The following is a 22,404-nucleotide window of genomic DNA, read 5'->3' as shown; positions in this document are numbered from 1 at the left end:
TACTGATAATTGCTCACAGATATTCATAAGTTCTTTGTCAAACTATCGATTTCTTTTAGTTATATATTGAAAAAAAACTAAATTTTGATATATATATATATATATATAATTTGTTTGAATAGTTATAAGTAAATATTTATCAAATGTAATCATTTATTCATTTGATACAAAGACCATTAATGTAATTTAACTATCATTTTTTTATTGAATAAATATTGATTTACTGTAAGTACTAAGTTTACTTAGTACTTTATTCAAAGAAATATGTATTCAAATTTAATAAATTTTTTCAGTGTAGATGTCGAACTCGCACAGCAAGCTACAGCTTTGCTGAATCATCCAATCTATTTTTTTTGTCTACATGTATTCGTGTGACATTTAATCCGATACTCGATTCAACGAGCTATTTTTCTTAACCTTCCAGAATTGATGCTAAAAACACAGTTACTGACGCTGAGTCTGTAAGATTCATTTAATTTATGTTAATTAATTTTGCTGGTCTGTACAAATTTACTATATGATCATATCATTTGGGTCAATATAACAAAATTAACTCTAATTGATATTCGCAAGTCTATATGAACCCAGACATTTTCTTCAACTACGTTGTAAAAAATTGTTTATAACAAGTATTTTTCACAATCTTACGTAATTTTAAGCTAAATAATCTTTTTCTTCGGATTTTAATATTTAAAATGAACAGTTCAATTACGTTACCTTAAGTTACCTTAAAAATACGTTAATTTAAAGTAACTGGACTTGCAAATACTAGTAAGAAAATACTAGAAAGAAAATTGAATTGTTTGACACTTGTGACAAAGACACTTATAATTGAATGGGTCCAATAAAGTCACAGATAGTTCCGGAGAATTAGTATTCTTTAAGAAAAAAAGATATAGTAAAATAGGATAAATTAGGAGATAGGTGATCAACCATAATATTTGCGAATTGTTTTTTAATGATATTTTTCTATAAGGAATTATACAATAAAGAATGAATTAGGATGAATAATCTACAGAGTTCTATAATTAGATTATTGACTTCACTTCATCTTTGAAAGCAGCGTCATATTTAAGTTTACGTACTCTCACATATATAAATCACATTAACAATCGCCTACAGCCACGTAATTCAGATCACATATATTGACAGAACGCATACATGTGCTTGCATGAATCAAACAAGGCACAATATTCATAATCGAATTTTATTGTATATGTATTTAGGATCGTCTTAAGTACAGTCTTAAAATGTCATAAATCAATCAGAGGGCAGAGATATTAGCATCTTAAGACATTATTTAAGACAGTCTATGAATATGAAAAGACAATTCGAAATCAGATTTATTTCTTTTTATCATTGATAGAAGTTTATTTCTATCAGCAGTCCAGGGCTGAGTACATCATAAAAGTATTTGAAATACAAAATACAAAATATTATCTTAATATTAACAAAATACTTTCAAATGTTTTGAAATAGAAAATTCTTCTTTGAAATACAAAATTCTTTTTTAATCTCTTGATTACGATAATATATATATAATGTTAATCTTCTTCAATGAAGCTAAGCGTTACAATATTGCGCGGAAATTTTCATTTGCATTAGAGTTTCTAGAAGGGACAGTAACTTTTAATTTTTTTAAAACATTCATTCTATAACGTGTGTACTTTCGAGGCAAAATATATTATTAAAGTATTTGAAATATAAAATACAAAACATTTTTTGTGCTGAAATACAAAATACAAACCGGATTTTAAATACTACACATAAAAAAATATTTTGCTAGAATTATAACTGTTTTTTGTATCTGATAGAAAATTATCATTAAATTATGTATCATACAAGTCTAAATTCTGTCTCTGTCATCTATATGATTAGATGCAATACATATCAAATTTCGCAGTATTTGCTAAAAATTTATCTAATTTAACTATTTTTCATTCTTAAATAATTTTCGTTGTAACTGCAAGATCATTTTTTTGAATGTATATTTCAAATACAAGTATTTGAAATGTATTCAGCCTTACAGCAGTCTGTACAGAAGTACAGAAGTCTGTTGAATAATCTTCTTTTTACAACGTGAAAATTATTATTCCGTGAAAAATAACTAGATTTATGATTTATTTCTCTTGTTTACATATAAATTTTGATAAAATCGCGACTGCGTTCAGACGCGTGAAGACAGAATCAGCCATTAAAATATAGTGACAATATATAGTCTAAGATAAATTGGGAAATAGGTAATCAATCATGAAATGTGAATGATTTTTTTTTATATTTTTTCACAATGGATTTTATAGTAAAGTGTGATAAATTAAGATGAATAATTTCCTTCTCTTTAGTGAAGTTATATATTTTATGAAAAAATGACTAGATTCAAAATTTATTTGTATTTATTTTACATTTAAATTTTACTAGAGAATCGTAACTGTGTTCAATGAAAATCGACTTGGTCAACTAATCAATTTGAGTGAATCATTTTTTAGTGAATTTAATGATACATGACATCAGTCAAATAAATAGTTAGAAAATTTCAAATTCTTTTTCTTGTCAAAAATGCATCCATTATATTCAATTATATCTATAATTATAATAATCGATTATATAACAAGATAATCTTCCTTCTAATTTAAATTGGGTTACTCGTCGTTAATCTAATAAAAGATGATGTTAAAAGGATTCGGAAGGAATCGATCGCGACTTAAACTTAACTATTCATCCACGTAAAACCTTAATAGTAACCCTAACTTTACATTTCGTTTCCAGCAAGATTGTGGCATGATACGGGCATTAGGCTACAATTTCTCCCAACCGTGTTGGAGTAGGCTTCGCCGTCGGTATACGGATCGGAGACCGGAGTCCGCTGCGGGCGTAGCGCGAAGGGGATGATTCCGAGCGTGTGCCGAGGGTGGCCGGTCTGTGCCGAGCACCGTCGAGCGTGTCCGAAGTCGGTCGAATCGCGGTACCGAGGGAACTTAGCGCGCAGCTCGAAGAACCCTGGTTTAGTCTATCTCCAGGCGCTAGACGCGACGAGTGCCGAGAGGGGTTGTGGCGCAGAGGGTTGCGCGCGTGGTTGTACATCGTCTCCTGGTCCTCCTCCGCGTAGACATACACTCGCACGCATAGACACATACACGCGGTAGAAACGTTCTTTTCAACCCTTCCCTTATCTACATCCGCACTTGTCCGACTTCGTGCCTCCCTTATGTTTATAACGATTCGGAAGCCGAACAGGTGAATACATTGCCTTCCTCTCCCTACGATGAAACGGGAGTGATAGATCTTTCTTATCTTACCGTTATCTATCTATCTGTCTGTCCTGTCTACTTACCTGTCTACGTATCCTCTGATCTCTCGCGAAATTTTCCAAGGAACTCGATGACAATGACACCGGCGGGGATGAATGGAAAACCGCGGAAGAGACAGTTTGCCAGACATCGGCCATGCACAAATCGGTCGGCTCACCACGTGGATCGCGGTCTCGTGCTCTCGTCGCTGGCATCATTCACGCTCATCTTCATCCTCATGCTTGGTAAGTAGCTTCTTGATTTTACGCCACTAAAGAATTCGATCAATCGTCAAACTTTATGCTTTTGGTATTACGACGGTGAATTCATTAACGGAAAAGTAAGCAAGATTATAAGAATTCTAAAGAGAACATTTTATTTACTGCAAATGATTCTGTTTCAAATCTTTTGTTTCTTCAGATACAAATGAAACCGATTTTTGTCTGACTTTTTCACATTTCTGATATAAAAGTACATCTCTTGCGTGTTTTTTAGACTTCTGACAATTGAAAAAGTAGAAAAATCGATTTATAGAAGTGAATTTTCCGTTCCACAAAGATTAAGGACCGGTTGTTCCATCTTCAGATAAACTATATGGTAATTTTTTTTATATCTATTGAATAAACAAAAAAAGAACATAAAAGAGTAAGAGAGTAAGGCAGTGAGCTGAAGTTTACCGAAAGATGGCACAAAACTTAAATATAAATACTAAATCCGGTTTTATTATTATCTGTATAATATTCTTAAAAATAAGGATTACAATGCTTTATCACGTTAAGTGGAAACTTTATTTATCACGTAAACTGGAATTACTACTAAGCTTCATGTTAATCATTTGTGAATATAATAAAACGTGTTGTTTCGATGGCTCAAGAAAGAAGATAGTTGTCAGAATAGGGTCAGAATTACGGAGATTTCGCAATTCATAACATGATTTGTGGGATATATTCTGAATTACAATTTTAATAAGACACATGAGACAGAGATCAGCCCCATACATTTCGTAGCCATATTGTCTCATAGAATTTTCAGCTTTGCAACCTATCAGCTTTATAACGCACATGCCGTAACAATCGCTTGCTGTAAACGCGAAAAAAATAAATATATTTTATTCAAAACAATATTTGCAAAGTTTATTTTATATTGTTACGATGTCGCATTTTTTTTTTATTCTATAACCATCATTTGCACGGTCTCGTTTTTTTGGTATCACAACTATGGCATGTGTTAACCTACTATCGGATACAGTTTCTGAAAACATATAGAATAAAAATCGATGCAGTAGAATGCGATGCGTCCGCGGAAAATTCAATTCTGTCAGAAATGTCTTGTTGTACGAAACCAGATATTGATCTTACGGAGCGGAAGATAGCCACCGGTGATAGCGATCGTGTAAACTGAGTCGCAATGTCGTTTAACAAAGTGGGGACAACAATATTCGCGCTCGGGGATAATCGCGCACCGCAATGTAACGTGAGAATCGCGAACCGCGGGTCGTCGAGATCAGTGGGGAGGATACCGCAACAAAATCCATTTCCGCCATTCCCCCGTCGCCATTGAAACTCTATGTTGTTGGGATTGCAAAGCCAGAATAGTGTCTTATTACGCGCATCATTGAGCACGAAGTTGATCCGTGAACATTCAATGTGTTTAATAAAAACCGAGAGGAAAATACTATCTGTACGCTACTATTGTTTTCCAAATTGTTTTTAAGATTGGAAATCTATAACAAAGATGATATTACATTTGATAATGATGCTTCTTATGAGTATTTAACGCGAAACGTTGTTGCTATGTTAATTGCATTGTTATGCTAATTGTCTTAATTTTTCCATGACGTAAGAATAATTTACATTGATTCGATTAGCAGACAAGTTAGCAAGTAGAGAGAGAGAGAGAGAGAGAGAGAGAGAGAGAGAGAGAGAGAGCACTTCTGTAATGCATCGCCTATAGAGAGTAATATCTAACGGCGTTAATCGGTCAAGTGCCGCTGGTTGTCGACTAATAATTGGACGTGAATAATCATTTATATTAACGCAGATGAAGTATATTCAATAATTTTATGTCTTTATTATTGTTAACGTAAAAATATTTTAGCGATTGGTAATCGATTGCGCAATTTTTGTCAATATCAATTTTTCCAACGGAGAATAGGCGAGAAGAAAATTTTATTATTTCTTGGCATGTGGAGAAAAAGAGAGAGAGAGAGAGGCGAGACAGGTACCGTCATGTATAGCGTATATAGATATCGTATTTCGCGCAGAGCGCTGCATGAGAAAATTTATGCCGTGTTAAATTTATATATTATATACATACACATACATCCCGGAAGCGTTTCTTGTCGAGTTATACGTTCCATCTGCGAGTTACATATCACAAATTTTCGAAATTCCTGCAATGATCAGTTTTCGCGAAATATTTCCTTGCATTCAAGAAACATGAAAAATCGAGAGTTTAAAATATTCAGGCCTAAAAATGAAACATCGTAACTTAATGTATATAATATTTTGAAAAAGAAAAAAATTTAAAAAGTAATGATGAATCCTCTGGATTGGAATTTTACCGAAATTTTAGTTGTCATTCCTTTGATTCGTCTCCCTTTTTTCATTTACTGAATATTTCGTATATTGTACTATCTATAAAAACCTTAAAGATAAAACTCGTCCGTATAAATGTTATTTGTACACAAAATATTTGAAAACTTAATTAGATAGCACATAGTATACTAAAATATATTAAATATAAAATATTCTAAATTTTAATAATTTGTTTATACCAACAGTACCAACTAAATACTAATAATATATATAAATAATATTTTATTACATATAAAGATATATATTTATTTGATATACCAAACCATTAATTTAATTTAACAATTATTTTTTATTCAGTAAATATTTATTTACCATAAGTAAGTGTTTAATTAACACTATTCAAATAAATATTAATTAAAATTTAGTACATTTTTTCTTAGTGTAATATTAAGTATAACATTTTAGCAGTTTAAGCGCCCTACATAATTATTTTAATGATCCAAATAAAATTATTTTCAGATCCAGCTAAATTTTTAGATACTTCAGTGAAACCAGTGTGCTTATTATAATACTATACATAACTTAGCATATATAATATTTTAGATTGAAAAAAGTTGAGAACGCGCAATAAGGAGTGAATCTCTCGAACTAGAATTTTATCGAAATTCCCCTTTGATCTGTCCCTTCTTGATATACTGGTTTATCTTGATCGGGAGCACGCTGTCGCATAAATCAGAGTGTTTATTCAGTAGCCACGTAGAGAGTCTGGTGGAGAATGTGAGATAGTGGAGAGCGTGCTCCTTGCTAATAATCTACGACGTACCGCTTTTCTGACCTATACTTGATAAATATTGCAGAGGTACACTTTTGCCATCTCTCTCTTTCTCTCTTTTGAGATAACTGAGCGAAAAGACTCGGGGTCGGATCCCGCAGGTTTAGCTTTTTAAACTCAACTTGAACATTACTCAGAATTATCCGACGTTTCGCTAAGGGAGAAGGGGTAAATAATGGGATTTCGATATTTGAGAAACCTTAGCGAAAATGTCCGTTCTCTTCCTCGTAACGAGCAAATACATAGCTTTACCTCAAACTATATCAAAGTGGCGCGCCACAAAAGATCTTTTTGAAGAAGCGGATTCCCTGGGCGAAGTTTAATCCGTCAATCCGTGAATAAGCTCAAGAGCCGCGTTTAGTTTCTCGGCGAAACTTTTACGTAACGTACATTAAATTAGCTGCTACGTGGATAAGATTATAATACTATATCGACAAAGAGGCGGCACCCAATACATTCTTTCCTTCCTATCACGTCACTGGCTAAGAAAGATAATTCGACACAATGTTTAATTACGGAGCGTAATTAATGGTGCACCTACGAGAGTAGTAGTTCGCGAACGTCCGGTCACTATCCATTCAACCACTGAGTAATCCTTCGGACCACAATGGATCTACGACACGGAATGCGCCAAACCGTCGCCTACACGGGTCAATTTATCGCTTCCCTCGGACTGCAGAACAAGACGTGCCTTTCGAGATGCCGTAAATGTTTGCACGTAACGGCGGGCAATGATTTTAAACTCTGAGTCGCTATGTCATGGCATTTCGTAGTTGAAAATTTGTAGTGAACTGAAAAATAGTGCAAAAATTCCTTTATTGACTGGACAAATGGTATTTTTTATTTAATTTTATTAATCCATTCATACGTGCGATCATTGGCAGCATTGGTATAATAATTAAAAACAAAACACGCAATTGAATTCATGATAATATTAATAATAGTTTTATTGAAGTGCGAAAAATAGCAAATAAATAAGAACAAATTTATAACGGTTCAAAAAGTGAAGCATTAATATTACTGTTCACGAAGCCAAATATTAATGCAATATTATAAATGAAATTTAAATTAAATAAATCAAATAAGAGATTTCTATTTTCAAAATGGATCTGATACTTGATAATGTTTATGCAAATTTACAAATACATTATTCAGTTTTATAAACTGCACATCAATTTTTATTTTGTTTGACTTAAAACGCAATCATAAACCGAAGTTTGAAATAACATCACAAATTACATTATTCGTCAATTTAATCATAATGCTAACAAGCATCTCAATATACATAAAAGAGATACAAATATAAAATGACAGGAAGATAAAAATATAGCATTAAAAGCATCGGGATGAAGACATCACGATTACATGTGTAATAAATATATAAATGTTGAGAAAATAAAAGAGACATGAAAACGATTCTAGATATAGTAAAGATTAAAAAATATGAAGTTATGAAGAAAGAAATAGTCGTTTTGAAAAAGAAAATAGGTAAAGGAAGGCTAATGTCATTAGGTAATGAGTTAAAATATTTTACTTTGATATAGAAGAAAGCCATACATTTGATATTTAAATGTATGAAGGAGATAGGACAATAAAGAATGAAAATATATAATTAACGATAAGAATGAAATTCTTAATTGTTGTGATTAAGACGTTTATGTAGGTAGGATGGAGTTTTGAAGAAATCGTAATTTTAAATACTAATAATATAGATCTGCAATGAATAAAATTCCCGTCGACAACAATTAATTTTAACGATCATTGATCGCTACTGAAAAAAAATTTACTAAATCTTAATACATATTTCTTTAAATAGTATTAAGTAAACATGTACTTACAGTAAATAAATATTTTCTCAGTAAAAAAATAATAGTTAAATCAAATAATAGTTAAATCAAAATTTTTGTATCAAATTTGTAACAAATATATATTTATATTTAGTAAATATTTACTTAGAACTATTTGAAGAAATATTTATTAAAATTTAGTATTATTTTAGTGTATAATTAGTAATGGATCAATTTGTTTGCATAACACGAAAGAATTAAGGTTGCAAAGAGGATAAAGAGTTTTTTTAAACTTTGAAGGTTTCAAAACTTTCTTGGCTTGAAAATCACAGGCAGCGGATAATCTTAATAATCGGTTTTATATCTTAATAGTCGATCGCAAAAGCCAAGTGGTCAAGAAAGCGAAATGTCGAGTACCACGTCGAAGGGATTGGCCAGTGGATAGTCGCCGCGTGTGGTGGTCAGCCATTCCAGTTCTCCCTCTTTTCTATTAATCGGAAAAGTGTACAAAGACCAGCGCACACTGCCGCCTGTTGAATTTGCCTCGGTATATGTATACCTGTCGATACGCGCTGCTTGCTACCGCGGAGCGCAACATGGAATTGAAAATAACGCTATCGGAACGCTATCGCAACGGTATCTAATCGGAAAGCAATTATGAACCGTTGGGTTTAAGCTGTGGCACGCTGTGTATGCCATAGTCATTACTGTTGTTATAGCTCTGCCGTCATTCTCAATACCACCTCCGGTGCTCCGATTTACGTTAAATTCATCCGTTAAAATAGAACGCACGAAGCAATGAGGACCCTCCCTTTCCCTCCTCTTTCATAGTGACAGCCGGTTTAATTAAATTTTGCGTTCAATGAACTTTTTAGCATCCGCGATTTCAAGTTTTTTAATTTCGCTCTATGCTGCGCAAAACAGATTACATGTATGCGTGGTATATGTATGTAAAATATTGAGCTGTATGATGAATGTATAAAGCTAGATTTACATATATACAGCATAAGTCATAAATAAGTATAATATTTTGAAATTTTGTGAGCGTGTTCCTGGATAAAGAAAAAAAATGTTATCTATAAATATTATTGTAAGTCACAAATATTTTATTGTTTAATAATGGATACAAATACTGTAGAATCAACTAATTTTATTTAAATTTTTATTTTATTTAAAATTTTCAGATGGATATTTTTTTGTATTTATAAGAAATGCTCCATTATTTTTTATATATAATACAAGAAATAAGAATGTGACTTATTTAAATCTATTTGTATTCATTTCAATAAAAAAAAGCATAGTAGTAGTCATGCTAGTAATCATGTAAATATTTATTCTTTCTTTTTATCTAGGAACACGCTCATAAAATTTTAAAACATTAATAACTTATTCTGTATAAATTTTTAGAAATCTATATATATATTATTTGATTAATAGATAGATAAAGAGTTAGAAAATAGAATTTCAGAAGAACAAAATTATAATATATTAAGTAATCATCATGGAAATTTCTCTGTATTTTTGTAAGCATCGCCGGTAAGTCCAACTCGCTTCAATTCATCCATTTACAACTTTTACGCTGTGAGAGCTGATAGCTAGTATTTCGCATTACGCAGGAAAGCACATACAGAAAAATAAAAGAAAACTAGAAGGATAAAAGAATAAGAAGTAAAAAGAGAAAAGAAAAGACGTAAAGTCGTAGTTGCTGTAATACAGATATCTCTCCTTCGCTTCTTTTTCTCGCTGATGCCATGGAAGCGCGCGGCTGTCATCGGCAGTATTTAGTTTAAGAATAGCGGAACCCGCGAGGAGCTACCAAGCCCGGAATAAAGACGAAGTAGATAGAAGATAGATAAAGAAGAAGCTTGAAGTAAGAGAAGAATGAGCGCGAGACGGAGTGGCGAACTTAGAGAAGCTTGCAAACGTTCGTCGACTTCGGGTCACCGCCGTCATACCGCCACAATACAACCCTATCATCAGACTGCGGCTGAGACCACCCTTAGTGGAGCCTTACCGGTCTCATTCTTCTGCATCTACCCTCTCCCCCGCCATCGCGACTTCGACCCGCAGCTCGTTTTAATGCTCGTTTCCACCTTTCGTTTCTTCGTCTTTTCGCTGGTGTACCGCGGCCTATAACGAGTGCACCCCATCCAGAGCGTTACGCTTTTCTTTTCTTTTCCCGTGTTCCTCTTTCCTCCTCTGGCCCCATCTCTGCCGTTGCCCTCTCATATTCCGTCTTTTATTTCTTCCCTCAGCATCTACCTTCTTGCTCGCTGGCTTGATCTTCTCTCCTTTCTTTCTCCTCTCCGCTATTTCCTACTCTGTACCATGGGAATAAATGAGGAGCACAGCACACGTCAAAGCAAGAAAAAAGAAGACGCCTTTCTTGTTGTAAGCTCAAGCGCACTGGCGCAGGGTTGCCATGTTTTTCTACGGCCGTTCTTCTTACGATATAGACGTCTTCGCGGGTAGTTCCGTTCCCCCGTGCTCGCTTCACGGTTTCTCAATGAAGAGGAGGGGGAGGATTTCGTTGAGTCGGTTCGTCGAAATTAAACGTCTCCGTGAAACGTCAACTCTTCGAAATGAATCTTATGTAATTTGCATTTTTTTCTTTGTCGTCGTCCAAATTTCATGCGCATGCAACTTCGTATCTGATATTTATAATTGCTGTAGAATAGATTTGGCGACGTCAACGAAATCCGTCGCAACAATGTATCGCGCTCGATACAGACATTTTGTATGTACAGATGATTAAGGAAGGCACGTCTGTGCGAGCGCGTGAGATACGTCGTTTATCTGTGCTTCGTTTAGTTTCGCGTTTTCTGCAAGCGAGCGAAATTTTCCAACGTTCCTGCTGAATCGTCCTTTGGTACGAGGATGTCGTCTCGGAACATTCAATTCCCTACGTGACTGTCGTGCATATCGCACACTTCTGATGCATGTCCTTGCAGTAGTTTGAGTCGATGAGGCAGTCAGACCGTACAGCGTGAGACGAAACTTCCTATAGTTCTCCATGCAGTAGTCGAGATCATAGTTAATACGCAGTAATGCGACAATCTCAAATCAGTCAAACGCGTCACAAAGTTTGTGAAATAGAAGTATGTCACAATCTCTCTGTCGCTATAAATTATCCCGAATTAAGAATTAAGTACTTATTATTAAGAATTAAGTACGAGTCCATCATAAGTTCTCAATTAATTTAATAGCAATTTGATTAAATGTCAATATATTCCATATAAATTTAATTTATTTATCATTTTATTAAATACATATAAATGCTTCTATTTTTATTAAAAATTCTTATAAAATATAGAAACATGTTTCAATAAAACAATATTTGCAATCGATAGAATCAACTTATTAAAAACTGTTCCTTTGTTTCATTAAATAATATTCTGATCCATATATCTGAAAATAAATTATGCATAATCAGAAACGAGATAAATTATGTTTACGGCTATGATCATCAAATTAATAATTATATACACATAAATATAATTTAATTTTTCTCTGAAACAAAAAGATAATTTTGAGTATAATTTATAAATCTATTCGATTGTAAATATATGTTATTTTATTGAAAAATATATTTCTATTAAAATATTTAATTTGTAAGAATTTTTAATTGTATAGTTTTTCCATTTCCGACGTTACAATCTGAAATAGTGAGCAAATAAAAGAACCTTAACACTAAAAGAAGCAATAATGTTTCTTTCGTTTAGAAATATTTTATCTCTTGTGCAAAAGATAAAATTTTATTTTTGATTTATTTCCAATAATGATGTCTTTTATATGATGAAATATCTTTTTTTAATTTTGTAGTGATTTATTCATATTTATTAATGAATAAGAAACGTCTTTTAAGACAATAGAAGACAAAGCGGATAAAAAGATAACATTAAATTGACGAATGTTCTGCCATTTGAAAGACTTTAAAATTATCTCAAGAATTATATTTGATCATGTGAAGAAATTGATAAGGTAAACTTGAAGCGCGAATAAAGATTGAGAATTGTGCGTCCACGAGGGAACGAATAAAGCAACGGAGTTAGCTCGCGCGCTGCGAAAAGCGGTTGCGTAAATAAATTCCAGTTGAACGGCTTAACATGTATCGCGCAGCAGCTACGCCTCTGCAACGGCAGCTTTGTTAAAAGACGTTGCGCCCGAGGGAGTAACCTGAACGAAATGACGAGGAGGAAAATAAGAAAGACCCCGGGTCCTGGTAGTGGCGACAGCGATGGTAGTACCGCACCAAGCAGTAATAAAACGTGACGGAAAGATGGCGAACAATAACGACACTGCAGGTAGCTGGCTGGATATCTGCCAACTAAAATTTTCACGCAGCTAAACGAAAGATATAGAAAAGTTAACAGATGAGCAGGGAGAACGAAGATAGGATAGAATCATTCAGTGTTAACCCCTTTAGATTCTGCATTGTAATGTACATTACGTTTGAAAACATTATCCATTTAAACTATTTAATTCTATCGACATCATCTGAGATCTGATGTATATAATAATGTATATGTTGGAAAAATAGTCAAAATTTTGAAAAAAAATGATCTAATTGTTTAGTATGAATTACTTATCAAAGTATAAATTGAAGCGCATAAATTGAATTAAAAACATTTTTTTAACATAATTTCTATGAAATCAGATCTAAAAGAGTTAAGGGTTGGCAGAAGTAACGAGAAAACTTATTTACACCTCATTTGTGATGCAGATACACATCTGCTCTTTCTACCATATATTTTGTCTTATATAAGAAATATTTTAGCTGAAATTTCTTTTGGCTGATATTTTACGAAGCTATTTTAGGAAGCCTTCTAAAAAGCCGGATTTTGCAATTTAGCTCTTAAAAGTATTATAATAATTAAAATAAACTGTTCTTTACTCATAGTGCAGATACATGCCTTACACTAATATAATATTTTATCACCTAGAAATAATATTACATCATGAGACTTTTCAGTTTCTTTTTTATGAAACTACGATAGTGCGACCAGAGCAGCATTGTTCTTAAAATATATTAATAAATAAAATTATCATATTTTAATAGTACCAAATGAGAGATCAAAATAAATATTTATTTTCTTCTTCAAAAAGAAACGTACTGTACGAATCTTCAAGCGACTTTTCTGATTATGAATATCGCAATTACATTGCGATTGTTTCAATATTTTATCCGTAATTTGAGACAAGAGAAACGCGTTTTCGATAGAGATCTTCACTGTAGCTTTCGTCGATCCTTAAGAACCTTAAACATGCGTAAGTGTCGTGGGTCTTCTTTAAGCTACAATTTCTCTTCCTCTCTTTTATCTCATCGTTCACCTAGGTAATTGAACGGAAAGAAACAAAAATTGGAAGGCATTCGCCGTAATGGCTTAGCCGAGCGAGATAAGAAAGGAAGACGTGACAGGTATTACCGTCGGTATCGGATACACGCCAATCGAAGTTAAACGCGGCATCAGGAAATGTAGGACAAGTGGGAAGGTGAACGCAGACGAATTACGTACGTGGTGCGTGTCGCCTAGCGTAAGATTGATTATCTCCGGTGGTTAACAATTTAATGCGAGGTGAAAATGCCGGCAGCAGGTTATGCGGCGCGGCGACGCGAAAAAATATAAAAGATGTGCGTGGGAGAGTAAAGAAAAAGGTGAAGGTGAAGTGGAGGAAGAAAGCGGATAGAATAGAGCGGGCACAGCGGCGCGTAACGAGGGTATGGCGTATACGAGAGAACAATAAGGACGCTATCGCACGGGATGTCTGCCAAGTAAAACTCGACAGAGTACGAAGAATAAGAACACCGCCATCTCCTACCAGCCTCCACCGCCGCTACCCGATATCCACCGCGTCAGCCCCTTAATCTCTGGCGGTGTGATAACGTCGACGCAGCATTTTGCATGCTAGACTGCCGCCGCATCCATTCTCGTTTCTCTCCTACCCTCGCCCGACGGGCGTCTATTCGACTCCCTCACGTTTCTCTCGTCCTCGCCCTCGCGAGCGCGTTTCCAAACGCGTACACTGGCATCAGCGAGCTCTACCACCATCGCTACCGCAACTACTACCATCACTACCGCCATTGCCGTACTGTCGTACTTGCCGCTCCCGTAATCTACTACCTGCTCAAGCTAGTCTGACCTGGCTTTATTGCTTATGTAGCGGCTTCCGAGATCCTCCCCGAAGTACGATGTCGCACTCGTGTGCGGGCCGTGGTGATATCGTGTTCTCTCTCATCGATAATCGAACTTCACGAATTGCCATCCGTGTATCTTCATCTTCCGCAAAGTGGAGAATGCCAGAGTCTCCAACTTGAGATGTAAGTTTCCTGTTTCGATACGAGCGTGGACAGCTAATGCCGCGCACGTACGAAGAATAATTATTCGACCGTATCAAAGGGATGTCCGTTGGGAGGCACATTGAGAGTATCATGTTTACGATCTTTGTGCTGACCCTCTGAGCCCTGGCTCCGAAGTAGCGCACGGTATTGCTAGAAAAAAAACGTCGATCGTAAAAGCGATTGTTTTATTGAGTAAATTATGTTAGCATTAGTTTGTTCTTAAGAAATGCAGGGATATCGTAGACCGCATAATAAGAGAAAAGGAAGAAAATAATATGGGAAGTAACTAATGGCTCTCTCATCATTTTTCTTCATTCTCACGTCAAAGCAAACTCCAATAACATCAGTAAGTCAATTTCCTCAACATTGCGTAATAATTTCCGCGAAGAAAAAGATTCTTCGCGTGAACGTCGGATGTCATCCGCGTCCGTATTTCTCTCGTGTTCGTCAAGCTGTCTTTCTCTCTCTCTCTCTCTCTCTCTCTCTCTCTCTCTCTCTCTCTCTTTCTCTCTCTCTCATGGGTAATGAAATAAAATTCAAGAATTGCCTGTTCCCGGGCAGAACAGCGACACAACGCGGCGGCAGAAACGGTGTTAACGGGCTGTCGGTAGTGTGGGTGGTTCCATAGTCACGCATTAGGAGGTCGCTCTCTCTGTTCCGTGGCCCCTCTAGGCTCGTACGTTTCAATTTGTCCCCGGCCTCTGATGTAACCACGCGGTCTCATTAGTCGACGGGGCGAAGGAACGGGAGATGGCTCCGTCTCTGTTTCATCCCGATGTGCGGCTTTGTCGCTCTGCCGTGGCGCGCCACCCTCTCACGCTTTCCTACTCTCACATCCTCTTTCTCTCTTTCCTTCTACCTCTCGCTCTCTACAATCAACCTTACTGCCGCAGCACTATTCCCGACCTAACTACCTCTTCGCTACGACCACCATCGGCAACGTCACCACTACCATCACCATCGTCGACTACCGCGTCCGCGGGTATCAGTCTATATACCCTTCACGCTTCGATGTAAGGTACGGACAAACAATTACTTGTTCCACCCTCGTAATTGGTATGCCAGGAAAGAAGCCTCTATCCACCTGTCGGCTCTGCCACGTAAGACTCCTCGAGAAACTTTAGTCCATGGAACGGTAGAACCCCCATCCACTGGTTCCTTCGAAAGCTTCACCGAGCAAGCAGAGGAGCTTTCAGAGAATCGAAATTGCGTCCCGCCGAATGAACGAACTCCTGGCTAGGGCTTCTATGTTTTTATGTCTTACTTTTAAATCTATCTTTATTTTCCTGGGTTTCTTTCTCCTCTCTTTTTTTTTCTCTCTTTCTTTTTCCCGTTAGAGTTGATGTCAAATAAAGTATTCTTTTGTTGGATATTTTTTTCATGATTGTGATTCTCGATATCAGCGCGAAACAGAAATAATTGTCTCTCTGAAATACGCACATATGCCACATATCGTTCGCGAATGATCAGCGTTCCATGACGAGAACAATGGCAGCGGTTATAATTATACCGATCGTAATTGCATGCGGAGATAACTCTCATGGTAATTTATTATTGGCTCTTATATATAGATATTTAACACGTGACTACAATGCACATCAATGATTTTCGCAAATATAGGAAACAAGTTTAAAGATACGTTTATATGATTAAGTTAGCTCGTTGCAAAATTTTAAGTAAATTCAACTACCATACTGTATCATCGAATACTTGATTAACTTGACGATAAACAAATGAACGTAATTACATATTGTCTTTACAAGCAATAATGCAACGCTCACTTGCTGTAATAGAATATAGAAGCGTCGTATCAATTTGCGAATGGCAACTAATACATACAACGTGGTTTGAGAGATGATGGTTCCGTCATCAGTGGGTCCTCGCAATATAAGCAATTAAGTGCGTAATTATATGAAACCGCACACGCCTGCGGCAACGGGTACCACAAATTCATTCGACGTGAACCACAAAGCAAATCACTGTCATGCGAAACGCGCGCTGGCAGCCTGTCAAGTATCGCAGAAAAAGTTTCGCCGAAATGTTAATAGTGGCCGACATTTCCGTAACGTTTATCAGTGCGCTTCCACAATGGAATAAGAATTGGATTATGACGTGGTGGTAACGCGAAAATCTCATTGTGTTCTTTCGCTTATACAAAATTATGATCAATTATGCAGAGAGTAACTCTGCTCAGTGAAAAGAAAGAAAGAGAGAATTATAAAGCTTTCCACAGAATGTACATATTAATTATCTAATTCTTAATTACTATTTATTACATTTAGCACATAAATAGTATAATAAATAAAACAAGATTATTGTCTTTAATTGCTACTTTTTATATTTAGCTATTTTATATTTCCTTTTATTTCTTTTTATTCATTTTTTCTTGCAGACGTATAAAAGGATTCATTGCTCCATACATTTTGACGATTTTGCAATAGTTGTATTTTTACTGTTTATTGTTAAAAAATTCTAATAATTCACATGTTGGTTTTTCGATGTATTTCCATCATACTTTTCCCATTCGCGAAAAACTGTTTACCGTAATCGAACGTATCTGAGAGAGACGGATCCGTAGAATATGTTTGCTCTAATAGTACTGGGAACATGGAACGTAATTTTCTTCTCTGTGTACAAGCTTCGTAATACTCGACATTTTCACGATATCTCTGATCAGGGCCGGCATTAGAACTTTCTGAGAGCGGCTAAACGTTATAATAGCAGTTATAATAGTGAAATAATATATCAAAATTTTTAACTCTTTTCTGCAAACCGTTATCTATTCAAGTTTGAACATAACATACAATGATAATTATTTAAAAAGTTGTTAATCACAATGAAGTTAATATTGTAGATATTTCATTTAATTAAATTCATTTAATTAAAGTATTTAATGTAACCTCTTAAGGGTGTGAAATTATATCTTTATATTTTATGAATAAACAAAAAGCAGAAAGCTGGTACGATTAATAAAGTTAAAATTGTTATTATTTGATTATTATGTTAATGTTAATTATGTTTAATGTTAATTGATTTTTATGCAAATGAGTTCTCCTCGTTTATCAATTTTGATCTCTCGCAGTGACGCGTCTATCTGCATCGCGATCGAGCCGGCCCTGACTTTGATTCTTGGTTTGTACAGAGAGACTTTGTATTTCCTCATTTGAATGCACTGGCGTGCGTACTTAAAAGTAAATATAATTGGAATAAATGAAATTATACTCGTGCTCATTTTCGCTAATACGATTTTCCTCTTAAGGACGGCGGTCGATCACGGCATGTGATAGGATTAGGATGGAAAGGTATTCAAGCAGAAAGCTCCTGTAGCCGCACGAGGAATGCAAGGTTTCCGTTTCCGCCGACGGTAAATGGACATTTACATCGCAAGAAGGGGAACATCGTGATAGACAAGAATGCCGTCATTATGGCGGCGGTTCGACTCAAGCCAACCCCTCGATAGTAGATGCGTAAACGAGATAAAAGCATGCAAAAGACGCGCAACGCTCTGGATACGACATCGCTTCCTCCTTCGTGCGGCTTTTATCTCCTTTATCCCCTCTGCGCTTCGTCCATATTCTTTTATAAACTTTAAGAGGTAATTGAACGTCAACAAACTCCGTATTTCAAATTATTCCGCGTAATATTTCTTTCCTGTCGTGCTTGCGCAACGTTATGCATTCGCATCGCGTTGGCGCGAGTTACTTGCCGTCTCGTAAATTTTGTGCTTTATTTAACAAGCGGACTAGCGTAAATAATACACGATGCTATTAAATTTAACATGACAAATTTACATACTTTTTATCTAACAATAATCGACGTTTAATACTAGAAGTAAACAAATCGATCATTATTGACTCTATTGTTTCTATTTTTTTAAATTATAACTTTTGTATTATTTAGAAAATAATAATAAAGGATTCTTGAAGTTTAAAACAATGAAAAAATTAAGGGGCGTATAAGAAACAATAGTTCACAATTAAAATTAGTCTAATTACAACTATTTCTTGTGTAAAAGATAGAATTCCGAAATTTTTGATTTTTCAATAATTATATATTCTTTATATTGATTATTTGTTTGGTGACTTTTTTCCTTTTAATACGTCTAATGTTAATCCTTACAGGGCGTAATTATTTTTCAGTTTTTTTCTTTAAAATTTGTGGTAATTTATTATTTTATAGTATCCTTCAAAATGATACTGTTTCATCGCCACTACTATAATTTTCTATAATAATTAATTTTCTACCCTGTAAACATTAAAGAGTAACTTTCGTTATCATTGTAATTTTCTTACTTATTTTACTTTTTGACTCTTGCTTGTTTTTTGTAATGTTCATATGTGTTAGTCTGATCTCGTTTGTTAAATTATGGGATTGACTCTTTTTACATTAAGATTATTGACCATCACTGTACACATGTTTTAATTAAATTATCATACTTTGTGAATTCTCCGATTCATTGAAATTTTAACATTCAGTCGATCAGCTGATTGGGAACAATTTCTGTCAACGTATAATCCATCGGAGATCGTTAACTTAACTTATCTTTACTTGATATTATCGTTTCAGTCGTCTACTACGGATTGCGACTGCTCTTATAATAAATCTGAAGATGGATCTCGATCAAGAAGCCAAAACATGTAATTATTGTTTGTTTAGATCATCGAGATATTTTATTGTTCTGAGATATTTTATATGTTATACCATCAAAATTTTTAGAGGAATGATATCGAGAATCTATATTATTATAGTTATATGTTTTTATTCAAGTTTTATTGGTTCTTTGACTCTTATATACTCTTTACTTAGATTTATTTTTATTCTACTTTTATTATTTCGAAAAAATTAGTTCAATATTTCACTGTGAATGTTATAAAATTCGAGAAATGATGGAATTCGTCGCTTGCAGGCAGACGCTTCGTGACCGATTAGCTCGTCGCTGCTGGAACTTTCGTTCTAGTTTTATTTATCGCAAATAGCGACGTCCGCCGGTTTGCAAAATAGGACGTAAACTTTTTTGATTACGTTCGTCAAGTAGCCGAATACATTGGAGCGAATACACCGCACAGCCATGGGTTGGTAGTGCCTTAACCATCTTCGATACGTTACCGCCAGTAATGTGATTCTTGAATTATTCATGAGAAATATGAGTGGTACTTAATCGCGCACTCACCGCCCGACCCGCGCGCGCGCGCGCGCGCGACGCATCCCGTGCGATGAAAGTGGTAACGGGCAATTAAATTTAAATTTTAAACGCCGGACTTTATCGTTCGCGATGAATTAATCCGTTTGATACCTATCCGGCGCAGGCCCGGTGCGGTGCGACGCGGTTTGTTTTGTTTGCGGGACCGACGGAGTGGACGCTCTGCGTCGCTACAAACTTGACGCGCACGTATAAAATTCATTCTGATTTGCGCGGAACTCGATAACACATCCGATTTAGGAGCGACTTCGCTTTTCTGCGCGTGGGCAATATCGTTATCCGCGGGGCAATTAAGAGGAAATTATATTTCCGAGACACTTTTCGAGACTATTTTGCTTGACTTTGCGCTGAAAGGTACCGGACGACACTTCAAAGATCGAATAAAGAAGTAGTCGATAATTCGGCGAATTCACTAGCACCGAGTCAACGTACGTTAACAGAGCGGAGAGCGAAGAGAAGTGAGAGAGAACGGCAAAGGGATGTGCGAGAGGGTGAGAGACAGGGGTTGAAGGCCGGCGTGGCCGTAGGTCGATTTTACACGGACAACGTACAATCTCTATGCATGAGGCTCACTGGGGCTACCGCTTCCTAAGTACACAGAATACGTATTTGCATTTCGGTCTTTGTACCGGTGTGTCCTGTTAGTTGTCCTTCTCTTTCTGCCTGTCACATACATACTCACATGCTCTCTCTCTCTCTCTCTCTCTCTCTCTCTCTCTCTCCTCTCTTCCACTTTGTCTTTCCTACTCTCTCGCTCTTTCTCTTCCTGTTTCTCGATCGCAGTTCCGCTGTAGTTGGCTGGCTCCGGCTTTATGTATACGCGTATAGTCGCTCCGGATCTCTACACGCATAGCGTTAACCGCACTGCGGTTTCCTCGCGAGTCTCAGCTATCCCTCCAAGATAGTATTTATAAGCTTCGTATTAAATCATCGTTGAAGACGGGAGGGAAACCCGACACACGTCGCGCGGAGATCCTCCTGACATGGTTGGATCCAAAAATTTGTCAAGGGAAATGTTGACTGACAGTTGACACTGATGACCAAGCGAAATATTTTTAAAGTCAAATATGAAAAGATAAAATATTAAATTATTATTTAATTATTAAATTTTATTATTATTATTAAAAAGGTATTATTTAAAATATATTATAATTCATAAAATATCTTATTTGAAATTATATGATCATAAAAAAAGAATAATGAGATTGTTTTTTATGTCTAGTAGATTCTTAAATTAAAAAATATTTTTGGAATATTAAATTTATGATTAAGTAGAAATATTATAAAAATATTATATAACATTTTGCTATAAATATTTTTTAAGAAAGAAGTTCCAAAGGAGGTTATAATGGATTCACCAATGCCTCCTGACGTTTCACCGTGACTATTATCCGAGATACACTCTCAACAAATCGATCAGCACCTTCTGTAAGAAACGCTCGTAAAACAGTAACTCGGATATTTTATATCTTGAAAGTTGAAGCGGTTGCGATGGATGTTAAATGAAACCTTGTTCTCAATAAAATTTGCAATTTTCGACGCGACGTGGGGGGAGGTGTCGAAAATATGCAGTGTCGGGGAAAATTGCATGAAAATTTGCTACGATCAACGGATACTGAGATACACTCTGAAATCGCCGGAATAATTCCCCTTCGACTCTGATATACTGTAGAGGAATTTCGAGAATTCAGAGTTACTCGAAAATAGAGTGAGAGATCGAGCGAGGGACGGCAAAATCGTGACTGTCAAGTCACGGCGAAATTAACATGGCTTCTTGCCATGATCTGTGAATGTACATTGTCTGCGAACTTGCTGTACGTAAGTCTGTGTGCTCGCAGACCTTGGATTAATTCATTGTTCAAAGATCTCCTGTCTCCGCGAGAAGATCTATTCCATAGGAACATTCTCTCTATCCCTGCAGCTTCAGAATTACGAAAACTCTTGGATAACGATATGTCGATCAAATCTTGTACCTCTAACAATGAGTCCTGGTTCTGCAAAAAGATTATTCTCAAGCTCAAAGAAAGGCAATCTGCCCAAAACTTGCTAATTTAATTTACATGGAAACTAGGGAAATGTACGGATATCCTGCTAAGATGAATTTTATTGCATGTTATGCATGGAGAAAAGGATTTTTATTTGGCGTATACGGTAGCTTTAGATTAAACCCCTGCTCTCTTCTCCTTCTCTCTTTCTCTCTCTCTCTCTCTCTCTCTCTCTCTCTCTCTCTCGGCTCAGATTAAATCTCCCTTAAAACGGCCGACTTTACGATCCTGGCTGTCTCGAGCAGTTTCTTTCCGTGGCAGTTTAGTAAGTTAGCCGACTGCCGTAAAGTATCACCGATTTATGGCTTCGGGTTACCGAGCCATCTACCTTGCGAAGAAATCAGCTATTCGGCCGATTCTCGAACCGATCGTGCGT

General features: G+C 35.7%; 1 protein-coding gene across 1 annotated transcript in view; it reads left to right on the top strand.

Moving 5' to 3' along the window:
- The first annotated feature begins 3,205 nt into the window (after nucleotides 1–3,205).
- The window catches only part of LOC108689885 (Down syndrome cell adhesion molecule-like protein Dscam2), a 93,370-nt gene continuing 74,171 nt past the window's right edge, over nucleotides 3,206–22,404 (top strand). Inside the window, exons 1-2 of the mRNA XM_018196840.1 lie at nucleotides 3,206–3,234; nucleotides 3,372–3,532. Of these exons, the coding sequence (XP_018052329.1) occupies nucleotides 3,206–3,234; nucleotides 3,372–3,532 (190 nt within the window). The remainder of the gene's footprint in view (nucleotides 3,235–3,371; nucleotides 3,533–22,404) is intronic.

This window comes from Atta colombica, unplaced genomic scaffold (genome assembly GCF_001594045.1).
Source record: "Atta colombica isolate Treedump-2 unplaced genomic scaffold, Acol1.0 scaffold281, whole genome shotgun sequence".
NCBI classification, from domain to species: Eukaryota; Metazoa; Arthropoda; class Insecta; order Hymenoptera; family Formicidae; genus Atta; species Atta colombica.
This window is presented reverse-complemented; position numbering and strand designations above follow the sequence as displayed.